The sequence below is a fragment of the Pseudoliparis swirei genome, chromosome 7 (assembly GCF_029220125.1).
Source record: "Pseudoliparis swirei isolate HS2019 ecotype Mariana Trench chromosome 7, NWPU_hadal_v1, whole genome shotgun sequence".
Taxonomy (NCBI): Eukaryota; Metazoa; Chordata; class Actinopteri; order Perciformes; family Liparidae; genus Pseudoliparis; species Pseudoliparis swirei.
The window spans coordinates 11,126,044-11,140,069 of NC_079394.1; the positions used below are offsets into that span (position 1 = coordinate 11,126,044).

The 14,026-nt window shown below is 44.5% G+C and overlaps 1 protein-coding gene across 1 annotated transcript; it reads left to right on the top strand.

Moving 5' to 3' along the window:
• The first annotated feature begins 259 nt into the window (after positions 1 to 259).
• Positions 260 to 13,559, top strand: LOC130197451 (oocyte zinc finger protein XlCOF8.4-like). Its single transcript, XM_056420173.1, has 2 exons — positions 260 to 531; positions 12,961 to 13,559. The coding sequence occupies exons 1-2, from the start codon at positions 360 to 362 to the stop codon at positions 13,557 to 13,559; spliced, it is 771 nt and encodes a 256-aa protein (XP_056276148.1). The 5' UTR covers positions 260 to 359.
• The last annotated feature ends 467 nt before the right edge of the window (positions 13,560 to 14,026 follow it).

Genomic DNA, 14,026 nt, shown 5'->3' on the forward strand with positions numbered 1-14,026 from the left:
CGTGGCTGCCATTCAGCGCCTACGGCCCCTCCGACCACCACCATCATTCATTCACATCCATATGACCGGGGTGAGGCTGCGGTGCATGTCTTTATGATGGTATGATAATTGTTTACAGGGTCATTGTTACTTTTATCTACCGGCTAAAGTTGTATTTTGTATGTTAAATGATTGTCTTTGAAATAACTCAAACATCAGTTGACGTAGAGAGGAGAGAAAAATATTTATAAAAAAGGCGGAACCAAAAAAACAACTTATCCAACGTCGGAACTTGACAGTGTGACACCCAGCGGAAGTAAACAACGGAGTTAGCGGGGGAAAGATGGAACGTTAGTAGTCTTCGCCGAGGTAAAACAACAATGTCGTCAGTTGAGAACATGAGAAAGTTTGTCCACGAGCGGCTGACTGCTGCTGCGGAAGAAATATTCAGAGTTTTTGAAAAAACTATCTTCGAGTACCAGGAAGAGGTCGACCGTCAGCGCAGACTGCTGGACATCGTTTGGAAACCTGAAATAAAGCTACACAGAACAGGTGTGTGAAATATAGCTCATCCTTTTAATTAATACTGCAGTCACGTGGATTCATGCAGATGGTCGACATCAAATGAGAACAGGTTGGTACAATGAGGTGAAGCAGGCAGAGAATAAATAACCTACCTTCCACGGTACACTTGCCGTCCATGGAATAGGATATATTCCTTTCAACTGTTTTATTTAATTATTTATTTAGAATATAACATTATAAGAAGTAACATTGCGCTTTCTCTGGATATTCTATTGCACATTAAGCAACTCTCCATTGTGAGGGCGAAGAAGATTGAACAAGTTAAAATATTTGATCCAATACTGATGTTGGTTTTCTGCCCTGGGTTCACACAATTTTACCATCCTGTCCTCGTCCACTGTCAGGATAGCGATAGCCGGTGTGGTGAAAGCTTGGTTTCACTTGTTGGTATTTTCATTTTTATCAAAAGATTATTACCAGAGCTACCAACTCTAACGGTTTCGCCGTGTGACACACGCTTTTGCATGTTTTCACACGCTCTCACGCCACACAACCAATTTCTCACGGCAAAAGAAATTCTGATTTTGGGCCGAGGAGCGTTGGTTCCTTTTCAAACTCCGCGACGATAGATGGCGCTAAGGAGCGCATCTATAAACCTATTCGCTGCATAGACATCCTATTTACCCCAAAGAGTCCCGAAGTTAGCAACAGAAGAAGATTTTCAAACAGACACAACGAGCAGAAACTACGGTGTGTTAATGCAGGGCTCTCAAGTGTCACGCATTCAGCGTGACAGTCACGCATTTCGGTCTTACGTCACGCACTCCCGTCACACAACGTATTTCTCACGCTGAAAAAACTCGGCTATTTAATGTTTTAATGTGCCGCAGCCAGTGTTGGGCAAGTTACTGAAAATTAGTAATTAGTTATAGTTACTAGTTACTTCTTTTAAAAGTAATTGAATTACTTTACTAGTTACTGTATATCAAAAGTAATTAGTTACTCGGGAAAGTAACTTTTAAGTTACTTTTATGTCTGCTTTTTTAATGTCATGAACAGTACTGAACAGTCAAACACAATAAACATATGTTGTAGACCTATTTATTGCAATCAACAGGGCAACAGGCCTTCAAATCAAGCAGGAGTACAAAAGTCCCTTTTTTAGTTAACTTAATACAAAATAACTGTCTCAGTGATTTAACAGTGTTTTTTTTTTTACCACATTAGGCCCAATGAAATAAAAGTGATTGGCCTACAGTATTAACACTAATTAAAAGAGAAAACAAAGGTGCCTTGAGGTGCTGCATATAATTGAGGGGGGGTGCTAGTGAGGCGGTGCTGATCTGGAGTCAGTTTGATAGGATTTGGGTATAAATAAATTATTTCATTTAAAATATGGATTTTATTTAAAGATATTCATGTAATTTGCATGCAAAATAGGTCTACCGAACCAGCGGACACAAAATTCAACCAGCGGCAAAAACCGCGGACCTGGCAACACTGGAAGTGGCTGTCAATCACAGTGTGGCACCGTGCGTGCTGGTCGAGGGGGCGTGCCTGTGATTGGCGGAGGAGAGGGGAGGCGTGCCTGTGATTGGCGGAGTAGAGGGGAGGCGGGGTTAACCTGTCGGAAAACGGAAGTTACGGGTGGTTGACGGGAACCGTTGTTGTTGATGACGTTCGAGCTGCTGAGCTGAGAGGAGCACGCTGTCTGTGTTGGTGAATGCCCAATAAAGGGAGGAATAATAACGTCGTCCCGTCTCCGTGTCATCAGTGCCATAACGTCTGAGACGTTACAATATCACTGCGCCACCAAGATCCTGCGATGTCAGATCAGAAGCAGCTAAAGTCGGCCTAGCTTGTCTTCTTGTCTGCAAGTGTTCATTTTTCACAAAAGAGAGTAACGCGAGTAACAAACTCATTTAAATTTCAGTAACTGTAACTGCGTTAGTTGATTTAAAAAATACTTCGTTACACGCTCGTTACCGCTAAAAGTAGTGGAATTACAGTAACGCGTTACTTTGTAACGCGTTACTCCCAACACTGGCCGCAGCACGCAAAACATGAGCTGGCCGCGCTGCCCTCACCGTGGAGGAATCAAGCGCTCCCCTGGAGTTCTGCTGTGAGGAGCCACTTATCAGCCAATCAAAAAAAAGAAATGGGCTACACAATAGCCAATCAGAAAAAAACATATCTGGATAAGATTTAATCCAGCAAACAATGAAAATAAAGCATCCTGGATAGATATGTCACTCTTGCCTGTTTTCAAAACTTAAGAGCCCTGTTAATGACATGTGGTTCAATTAAATACTCACTCTCTTAAACTTTAAATCTTGAAATAATTCGTTGTGTTTGTGCGTGTGATTTTGTGTGGTGATGTAAACTCAGCTGTCATAACAAGCAGCAGGAGAGCACCGTGTTAACCTCTTGGTATACTGCATGTGTTAGAGTTGGAAATCGGCACACCACCTAGACGACACTCACTGGAAGAAAGAGCGGTAGACTTCTACGTTACATCTATAAGCGTTTTATTCAGAAATCAGGATACAAGTAGACATCATGCATGGACCCTTCTCCAGAGCTCTGACCAGTGGCCCCAGCCCTGGAGAAAAAGACCACGACTTAGAGTGCGCGGCCATTTTAAATAGCCGAAAGGAACAGTTCTGATTCGTCAGGAGATAAGGGGGCGGTGTCTTCTCATTGGTTCTTGTTGCCAGCTCCCGCCTCTGCCGCTCCTTCATTGGTTCTTCTCGTCTGCCAATGAGTTCACATGTTGTGAAAAGGTGGGGGGAAGAGGAGATAGTTGATTTAATAGACCCTCTCTTGTAAGAAGACTTCCTTCGGGCCTTATCTCTTCAGGGATGAGGCCTGGATCTTCTCCGAAGGTCGTCCACACACCGGGGGGGGGCTTCTTCCCACGTGTGAGTGTGTGTGTGTGAGGGGGATCGGTGAAGGGGGGGGGTCAGTGAGGAGAGACAGTGAGGGTTTAAAGTGTCTAAGAAGGAGAATAAATGGCCCCATCTGGACCCTTGTTATCTATCCTCCCGATGAGGTAAGGACTGTGATTGCTCTTTCTCTACAATGAATACAATGAGCTCTTTCTCTAGTCATCTTCTTTGATGAGTGCAGTGCAGAAGGGGGGTTTACATCAACATTCCTTAGGTGTCACTGTTATCTTTCTTTAGATCAGCTCAGACACCAGAGTGCTCCGCTGGAGGTTTTAACTTCCATTCAGTGTTTTCCATCTTACACATAATCTATATGCAAACAATACTAAGCTATGCTAAACTATAATATATATTCTTTAACAATCCCTCTTTTCACATCCGCTGGATGTGAACCCTTCCTCTGGGAATATTTATTTCCCTCTTGATGCCAGATCTTGTCATGGCCTGGCCTCCCTAAGTGGCTATGTGTCCTGGTCTCCTCGTCCTGTCTTAGCTCTGCCATTTGATGTGAATAAGTCTCCTGAAATATAATCTTTCGTTGCCTAGATTAAGGTCCCATAAGACCTGTAAAATACCTATTTCTCGGGGAGAGTGTCTCTCTGTTAGGGATGGGAATAGGGGCGTGGTTTCTGTCATGTGGTACTCCGATCCACCCTCTTAGATCTTCCATCCTAGGGAAGTCAGTAGGTCTGTGTGCGTTAAATCTGTAGTGTGCAGGTGTCGAAGGAAAGAGGTGAAATTGAGAGTGGTCAGGCAGGGGGGGGTCTTGCATCCTAGCGGCTGGTGAGTAGCAGGTTGGCATCCTGATAACCAGTTGACGATCCGGTCCCCGCTGCAACTCATCTGCTTTATCCTGGTCTGGGTCCTGGAAGTCCTTCTGGTCCTCTGGTCCTCTGCTCCTCTGGTCCTCTGCTCCTCTGCTGTCGATGGGGTCTTTATCCGGTGGTCTTGAACTTGATTTCGTCTGGATCATCCTGGTCAGGCTTGTTGTTCTTCTTCCACTGGTGTCGCATGGGCCCTGGATACGAAATGACTCTCATGGGCAGCATCGTGGGTGGTAGAGCGTGCTCTTCATTGGCTCCTCAGTCTCTCAGCCGGGTGATGATGGTGTCCGATGCTCCTGTGGGCAGCTCCTCATGGCAGGTCCTCACAGCAGGCAGTCAGCACACGATGGAGGTCGATGCTGGAGCGTCAGGTGTAGCTGTTGAAGAGAATGAGAAAACACAACACAACAGCCACTAGGCCGGATCTATACAGAATGTGACACTTGACTATGAAAAATTGTATTTTAATTTCTATATTTAATAAGTATCTAATACTTTCTAGGCTTGAATTCGCAATCTTTAACTGAGTCGGAGGAACAGCTTCTCACCCCGTGTGGGAGGAATCATCTATTAAATGGCCATCCGTCGTCCAACAGAGTCTTAATTACTTATCCAATCCAATCTAACTTTATTTATCTTTACTGGTTATGATAAATGCAATTGATCCTATCTGTGGCCCTTGACTAGGGCATAGAAATATTCAAATCCTACTAGGATCTGATAGCAGGCAGGTATTCGTCCAGCACCCTCCTCTCTCGTGCTCGAACCCTAAAACAGCTTATGGGGAAAAACAAAACCTTTGCACATCGAGGTGCCATTACTGACAGGAGCGGTGAGCAGTGAGAGTCAATGTTGTCTGCACACATCTTCCTATGTTGCAGTCCTAACTCTCGCTCTAATGTCTCAGGCAGAAATGTGTGGAAGTGACCTCACATCTGTTAGTCAGAATTACCCTGATGAGGCAACTATTCAGCGGCTGGTTGTGATTCTTGACGGCTGATCTGCAAATGTACAATGTGTTATTCGGTGCTCCTCTTGGTGAAGCCTCTCACCTGGAGGGCGCTGTGAAGTCCTATGACTTCAAAACACCCTGTCCACCTGGGCTCAGTCCACTTCCCATGTGAACCTCGAGTCTTACCCAGTCACCTGGTTCCACTGATGACTCATCAGCTGGCTCCTAGTGGGCTTCAGCAACCTACTTGGAGAAAAACTTAGATCTGGTCAGTTATATATATATTTTTTCCAGAATATTCTCTGAAATTTGTCAAGTCTAGGACTGTCTCCTAACTCTCTGTTGACCCCGCATGGGTCTTCATGTCAATAACTCATGGGAGAGAAATGTTCTCCCTCCTTTGAGGATAATTTAGCCATCATTGTCTCAATTGCTTCAATTGTTGATTAGCTCTCGCGACTATCACCTGTGATTGGGCAATAGACTGCTCCGTGTGAATGTGCTCTCTAGAAATATTTCTCAACTTCTTGTAGGTGCTTGTTTCTAAATGTGGTAAGTGTTTGGTTGCAAAGCTGTGTGCCAGTCAGACCTGATCACTCCTCGAACGCCACATCTCGGTATCAGTTTCTTCTTTGGACAATTCACCACTGTCTTTGGATCTTCTGTCTGCATGAGCTTGATGTCCTCAAATGCAAGTTCCGGGAGTCCCGGTATGGCAGCGGCTGTCATCTGTTTGACCTAACCTGCTGCTCTCCCCTCTGAGAGGTCAGCTACTTTATTGCCTCTGGCGACTGTGGTCTGTAAGTTATGGTGTCTCTTCATGACTGTTGCTTCTTCATGGTTCCAGGACGACTCTTGGTAGCTGCTTCAATTGGCTGAGTGATTGAGTATAAGTGTGTGTGCGTAGGTGAGTGTGTTTCTTTTGAAATGCCAAGTGTCTTGTTTAAGCCTTTTCAATGTAGTCTAATTTCCGCTGCAGTACATTAGCGATCTCCTTTTAACAGCATATCAGCATCTCAGTTCTACTCCCTCCCTCTTTATTTCTGAAGCAAATTCCATTTGATTCATAAACATGAAGGTGGAGAGAACTCAACATAGCCATCACTGGTCATCGTCACGTTTGTTGTCTCAGCATTCAGCACCTGCAAACCTCTGGTGGTGGTTGGGGACATCCTGTTTGAAACCTCTTCTTTCTGTTAGAAGTTTCTCATTCAGGGATGCTTCTTCATTGGCTCCTCTGCTTCCTCAGCCTTCCAGCATCGAGATATCTGTTGATGAGACTGCCATCTCTAATCCCCAGAGTCTTAGACTCAAAATCAGCCAATCCTCACTCAAAGGTGAGTCCAGCCTTTAACACCTAGTGATGAGTTCAAAGTTCCGCTAGAACAATGGAGGGGTCAAATGTCACTAACCCACGGTCAAAATGTCACTTCCGGTTAAGTCGCTTAACCAAGTATTTTCACAATAAGAGTCTTCTTTTCTTGCGATTTCTCTCTCTTTTCTGTCTAGTTCTTGTCTCCTTTCTGTCTCCTTTCTTTCCAACCTTTCTTTGCAACCTTTCATTTCCTTCATGCAATTCAACTGGCTTCAATCTATAATATTAACATACAGTCGCTCTCATGCAACATACATTAATAACAATGTTCTCCCTAATCTTTTCTATTTTGTCTTTTTTGGCAGGTTCTTCTCTAAACCTCAAATGAATAATCCTACGATAGTGGCAAGGGTTAGTCCCATGACTATTAGAACAGTTTGTCTCATTCACAACTATTCCTATAGTGGTTTGTGGGGGGACCTTCTAGCTGGGCTATCAGGCTCCCCGAAACACCTACGGAACGACCTCTGGTCCTCAACATTTTTCGATCTGATTGTGTTTCTGTCAATGTCCCTGTTGGACAGGTGGCTGGGGCACAATGTGTCAGGTGGTGTCAAGGTGCCTCTGCCTTACCCTTGACCTGGACCATGTGTGAAGTAACCTCCTTCACTTCGTACAGACCAGTCCACCTAGGCTCAGTCCACTTCCTCTTGTGAACCCTGACCCTGACCCAGTCACCTACTTTTACTTTGATTGGCTCTGCTGCCTCCTGATCGATCGTCTGGGCTCGAACAACCTGGTTTGAGAGAGCTTTTGGTGAGAGAGAAATTAGAACTTTTATGTATTCTGACATTTCAATTTTACAGACATCCAGAGGTGGCATATGACCTCCATCTCTGGGTGGCTCTGGCATACTTCTTCCTGTTAACAACTCACTTGGTGACGTCTTCCCCCCTGGTACTGCTCTCATGGTCATCAGTACCTGTGGAAGCGCCTTCGCACATTATCCTCTTAATTATTTGATTGGCTCTCTCGACCAATCCTTGAGACTGAGGGTGATATATAGACCCAAACTTGTAGGTTATGCCCAGTGCATATCAACTTTCCCCAGCAGTTTGTTGTTAAAATGTGTTCCGTTGTCGGACCTGATGCGTCTTGTAACTCTGTACCTTGAGTGTGTGCATGTGTGCACTATATGGGGTGTGATCAAACACTCGCAAGTTATGTGTACAGGAGTGGCGGCTCTTCTTCGAATCAGTCGACGTTGAACCCCATCTACTATCACCACAACTTATGGAAGGAACATAAATAAGATTACATCTTTTCATTTATCAAGCATATTTATGATTTCAAAAAATTATTTTTTATGATTCTCTGGGGTCCCTGATTCTAAACCTACTGATATCTGATCTATTAGTCTGTACTTGTCTGGCCCTCCTCTTAATAGTCTGTCCTCAACATAGATTGTTGTGTGCTTCTATCCCTCTTTTGAAATAGGATGGAATTCCTAAATCCGTCCTTTTCAATAATAATAATCTTAATAAACAGTCAACCTCTAGAAGAAAAGAGAGAAATAAAATAAAACTTTAGCACGTCGCATAAATAGGTGTCAGTTTCTTAACAGCTCATGAGAAATCGACATCAGACGTCCAACGGACGACTGTAATAATAACCACTATTTTTCCAAAAAACAGTAAACCCAAAACTATCCTTTGAAACCGACAACAACAACAACAAAAAACCTCAGTTTTTGAAATGGTGATGAGAAATCAATTACTCGTACGCCTAACGGCATTACTGTAATAATAACCACTATTGTTTATCAGAAATCAATAGTAAACCCACCACTATTCTCTAAAACTGTCAATCAATCAAAACAGTCAACTTCTAGAAGAAAGGAGAGAAATAAAATAAAAAATGCTTGCGTCTGTCAAATCAATGCAGGAGAACCATGTCTTGTCTGAACTCACAGTGTCATCATTGTGCTTGGGTAAGGAATGTCATAATAAGTCGGCCTAATTAGTAAAGAACGGGTTACACATTTATTTATTGGCCCCAAATCAAGGCCCATTTTCCAAGTTTTACGAAATTTAATTAATTAATGTATTCCAGGGCGCCCTCGTCCTCTCCAGTACACCTTCCTATAACAACCATTCTGTGATTTAAAAGTATATCTAGTCTGTTCCATCCTTAAGGGATGCTGGTGATGATTAAATTGGAATCGTACGTAGTTTTAACTCTATCTCTATGGGAGCTATCGGAATCAGTCACACATCAGTTCACCCTTCAGTCCTAAAAATGTCTGGAAATAAGTTTAAGCATGTTGTCAGTATCCCCATGATCAGTGTTCTCTACTATGTGTGTATCTAAGCATGTGTCTCTAATATTAACTGGACCTCCGATGTGTGTGCAGTTCTTTACATGTTCTCAAATGTGGAGTAATGCAAGTGTTCATTTTGTTTGTGCACCCAGTCCGTAGCATCAGCCTCTGCTTTCACCATTGTTCTTCTCTGTGCCTCCACTCTGGACAAACACTGTGATGTGGAGCTGCGGTGTCAACGACTGCATTCAATCTGCAACTCTGGTGTTCATTCATCGGCCGCTGCTACTCCTTGTTCAGTGCATAGATCTCCAAGCCTCCACAGTTGGGTCTTCATGAACCTCAATCTCGTGTTGCAGGCAGTCCCTCAGGATCTCAGATCTCATCTTGTATCAAGGTGTAGTTAAGGGCACAATGTCTTTGGTCCCCTGGTGGCGAGTAGGGATGCAGGACTTTGAACCAAAGTCTCCACTGCTGGCTGTTGTCATGCAGAGGTGTGATGTCATCATCATCATCTACTCTGTCCCACCGGACGCTTTGCTTCCTGTTCAGTGTCTCTTTAGTCTCCAGTTGAATCATTGGGTGACTAGTGGGTGTGGCACATTTCTGTTCAGTGAGTACAGTTCGCTGTCAGCTGTTGGATCTGGGCACGCCTAATTCTGTGTCTCTGGTCCGGGCCTGGTGCCGTGGATCACTGTTGCCTTGTGGCTGTGGCTATGTGTTGGGTGCTTGTTATGGCGGGGTTTAGACATTATGAGAGTACTGAAGTGGTCCTGACTGAGACTGCTTAACCCTGTGGTGGATCAGGACAAAAATTAGCCCAATGTCCAGCCTGACTATAATTACAAATTTATGAATACTCGTCTAAAGCCTCCGTTGCCCCAGTTGTTACTCCTCTTACTCCTGAACAGGCTTCTTTTATGCATATTATCTCTCTGTTGTGGGCCCCATTTATTGGCTGCTGACCCACCTGTTGCGGGACGTAAGGTTTGAGGGAACTAAGCTTGAAGCGGTGCAAACGTGGCTTGCTGTGGCTGTTGATAGATCAGTGCTTATGGATTTGGAGGAGGGGCTGGATACAGACTATGATGTATTGTGGTTGTGCTGTCTGCTGAGGAGGGGGGCTTGAGGGTCTGTTGCTGTGGTGGCTGCTGCAGGAAGGGGGGCTGTTGTTGTTGAACAGGGGCTCCCTGGGGTCCATTGTACCCTCCAGGTCCTCCATAACTTCCTCCTCTGTATCTTCCTCTTCCTCCTCTTCCTCTGCCACCTCTTCCATAATAGTTACCTCTTGGCCTCTTACAGTTCTTGGCAAAGTGCCCTGGCTCATCACAGTTGTAGCAATAGTATGGGCCTATTGTCCTGTCTCCTCTACCAGGTACATAGTTGGAGTCGTTATGGTGTCGTGTGTCGTCAGTCTGTCCGTACCCCCCGTTATTCAACGGCTGGGGATTCATCTTTGGGGACCGTGTGGGTTGGGGAGGGTAAACGGGAGGAAGGGGGCTAATTGTTGTTGTTGTGTTCTTTTATATTTTATCTGAACTTCAAATGTCCGTTTTCTGTTAATATTATAAAAAATACGTACTTATTAAAAACTATGTTTCAGACAGAAAGATGATGGTCACACACTCTATCAATTAATAGTTATCTTCAAAAAGAATTCTTCAGTCACTGTTCTGGCTTGGCTCCGCTCTCACTCTGCTCTCTCAGGGAGTCTGCAGGAGCTGCGCGCGCAGCTAAGTGGGTAGGGGAGGGGCTGCTCTGTCTGTGAAGGCGCGTGCGTTCCGCGGAGGCGCGCAGCAGCTCGTCTGCTTGTCCCCCCTCCTTCTTGTTCTTGTATTTCTGCTCTTGTTTAAGCGGAGTTACCTCTTTGTTTCTCAGTATCTTCCTCAATCTCAAACTCGTAACTGCTTTTAAACGTAGTACATAATCGCCATACAATGTGTTCTTTACTTGGCAGCGTGCCTTTCAAAACAATAAATCCTTATTTATCACTCGTGCAATTCAACAGACTAGAGCTTGCGTTGACACCGTGAGGTTTCGACTCTGCTTTGTTGATTCCACTTTGACAACATTTATTCACCTTGACAACATTTATTCACCACCGGTATTCAACATTCATTCACAGTTTTATGCATACACATGTGTTCTGATGCGGGCCCCTGACCCGACTTCGGCCCCTGACCGGCTCTCTGTAGAGTCTTCACGTGCGGGCCCCTGACCGTCTTCGCCCCTGACCGCTTCCTGAAGTCTTTCGTGCGGGCCCCTGACCCGTCTTCGCCCCTGACCGGCTTCCTATGTAGTTTTTCTACGTGCGGGCCCCTGACCGTTCGCCCCTGACCGCTTCCTATGAAGTCTTTCTCGGCGGGCCCCTGACCCGCTTTCGCCCCTGACCGCTTCCTATGAAGTCTTTCTACGTGCGGGCCCCTGACCCGTCTTCGGCCCCTGACCGGCTTCCTATGAAGTCTTTCTATGCCTCCCTGAGGTCTTTCTGTCAAACTGTATCGTGATTTCCCTTTTTACGCTTTATTTTAATTTTAAATCAAGTCAAAAAATGTTTGCAGTTTCAATACTCACTTCCAATACTCCTGATCAAATTTAGAGTATTCAATCTGACTGATTTGAAATAAACGGGTTCAGTCTTTACCTTTTGTTGACACCGGCGTTCGATCAGTTTCTTGGAGTGGGCCTTGAAAGCAAGTGGTCCGTCTGGGGGTCTCTCGTGCTGTCCTCCTCAGGTCTTCTGGACCGGATTTCACAACCATCCTCTGCTACCATTTGTTAGAGTTGGAAATCGGCACACCACCTAGACGACACTCACTGGAAGAAAGAGCGGTAGACTTCTACGTTACATCTATAAGCGTTTTATTCAGAAATCAGGATACAAGTAGACATCATGCATGGACCCTTCTCCAGAGCTCTGACCAGTGGCCCCAGCCCTGGAGAAAAAGACCACGACTTAGAGTGCGCGGCCATTTTAAATAGCCGAAAGGAACAGTTCTGATTCGTCAGGAGATAAGGGGGCGGTGTCTTCTCATTGGTTCTTGTTGCCAGCTCCCCGTCTCTGCCGCTCCTTCATTGGTTCTTCCCGTCTGCCAATGAGTGCACATGTTGTGAAAAGGTGGGGGAAGAGGAGATAGTTGATTTAATAGGCCCTCTCTTGTAAGAAGACTTCCTTCGGCCCTTTCCTCTCCAGGGATGAGGCCTAGATCGTCTCCGAAGGTCGCCCACACACCGGGGGGGGGCTTCTTCCCACGTGTGAGTGTGTGTGTGTGAGGGGGATCGGTGAAGGGGGGGGGTCAGTGAGGAGAGACAGTGAGGGTTTAAAGTGTCTAAGAAGGAGAATAAATGGCCCCATCTGGACCCTTGTTATCTATCCTCCCGATGAGGTAAGGACTGTGATTGCTCTTTCTCTACAATGAATACAATGAGCTCTTTCTCTAGTCATCTTCTTTGATGAGTGCAGTGCAGAAGGGGGGTTTACATCAACATTCCTTAGGTGTCACTGTTATCTTTCTTTAGATCAGCTCAGACACCAGAGTGCTCCGCTGGAGGTTTTAACTTCCATTCAGTGTTTTCCATCTTACACATAATCTATATGCAAACAATACTAAGCTATGCTAAACTATAATATATATTCTTTAACACATGCTCAAAACATCAGAGCATTGTTTGTTAAGGCTGCCCACATAGCATTTATATTTTTATTTGCAGGCCTAGGAAAAGGACCCTCTCAAAAATGTTCCAAACAGCACTTTGAACAAGTAAGATGTATTCTAAAGAATTTAACATAAAGACAGGACATTTGTGCAATAGAATTAGGCATGTTTTTGTAAATGAGAGTAGAGTTATTAAAAAACATTTTAATTCTTTAAGGTAGCAAAGATGCCTCGTAAAAGACCTTTTCCAGGCCAGAATGCAGGGTACAACATGGGTACAACGCCACATTAATTCTAATTTCCTGATATTTGAGCCACCAATGTGTGTGGCTGCGTGCGCGGCAACATTTTGGTCACCCCCGACAAAATCTCACTCCAAGGTTTTTTGAAAAGTTGGCAGCTCTGTTATTACCTATTTCCTTTTGTTCTCTTTCCCTCCAGAGCTCCCAGAGCAACATGTCTGTAAGGATGAGAAGGAAGAAGAGGTTCTCTCTGAGCAGCAGCTCTGTATTCAGGAGAGGAGCTCCAGTCTGGACCAAGAGGACCCAGCGCCTCCACAGACCAAAAAGGAACAAGAGGAACTCTGCACCAGTCCGGAGGGAGAGCAGCTTGAGCTGAAGCAGGAGACTGAGACCTTCATGTTGACTCCTACTCATGAGGAAACGGACCACAGTGAGCCAGAACCCACAACTGACCACCAGCTCGTAGCTGAGAGCCCAGATCGTAAAGGAAGTGAGCATGAAGACTCTGAATCAACCAGAAATCCAGAGCCAGAACCAAAGAAAATAGATCCCAAAAATAGAAGTCACTCTGACAATGAGAACTTGTTAAAGATTCCCAATGATACTCAAATCAGGAAAGCACTTTTCCAATGTGATACATGTGGAAAAACGTTCACGTCCAGGTCAGGTTTGTCTACACACCTGAGAACCCACACAGATGAGAAGCCCCTTTCTTGCACATTATGTGGAAAACGATTTAGTGGGACATCAAAATTGAAAAGCCACATGACAACACACACAGGTGAGAAGCAGAACTGAAAACATAATTTGAGGCTACTCTGGACGAGGCTCATAAGATCATACAGACACATTGTGTTTGCAAAATGAAGAAAGAATCTTTGTATCGGTGAGTCAGTAATGTTGACATTAGACAACTGTTTCTGCACAAAACAATGTAGGAATTTCATTAACTGAAACAATTATCGTTGTTTTGGATTTTAAAAGCCCACAAACAAATTGCATGGTGTGAACATCTGTCAAAGAATCAGCCAGCAATAGTGAAGAAAGAACAAAAAGAGAATCAGTGTGAGAAATTGTTTTCACTTGTATGTATTCTGATGATAAAGATGTGACATGAATACAGATTCACTGAGGTAAAGCTTTTCATATTATGTTAAGCTGCACATGTGTCTCACTGACATGAAGATGAAAAGTAGTCACAGTGAAGAATGTTTGCTTGACATGAGAAACACTTTGGCATGAGGAAATTTAAAAAGTAGAGATTT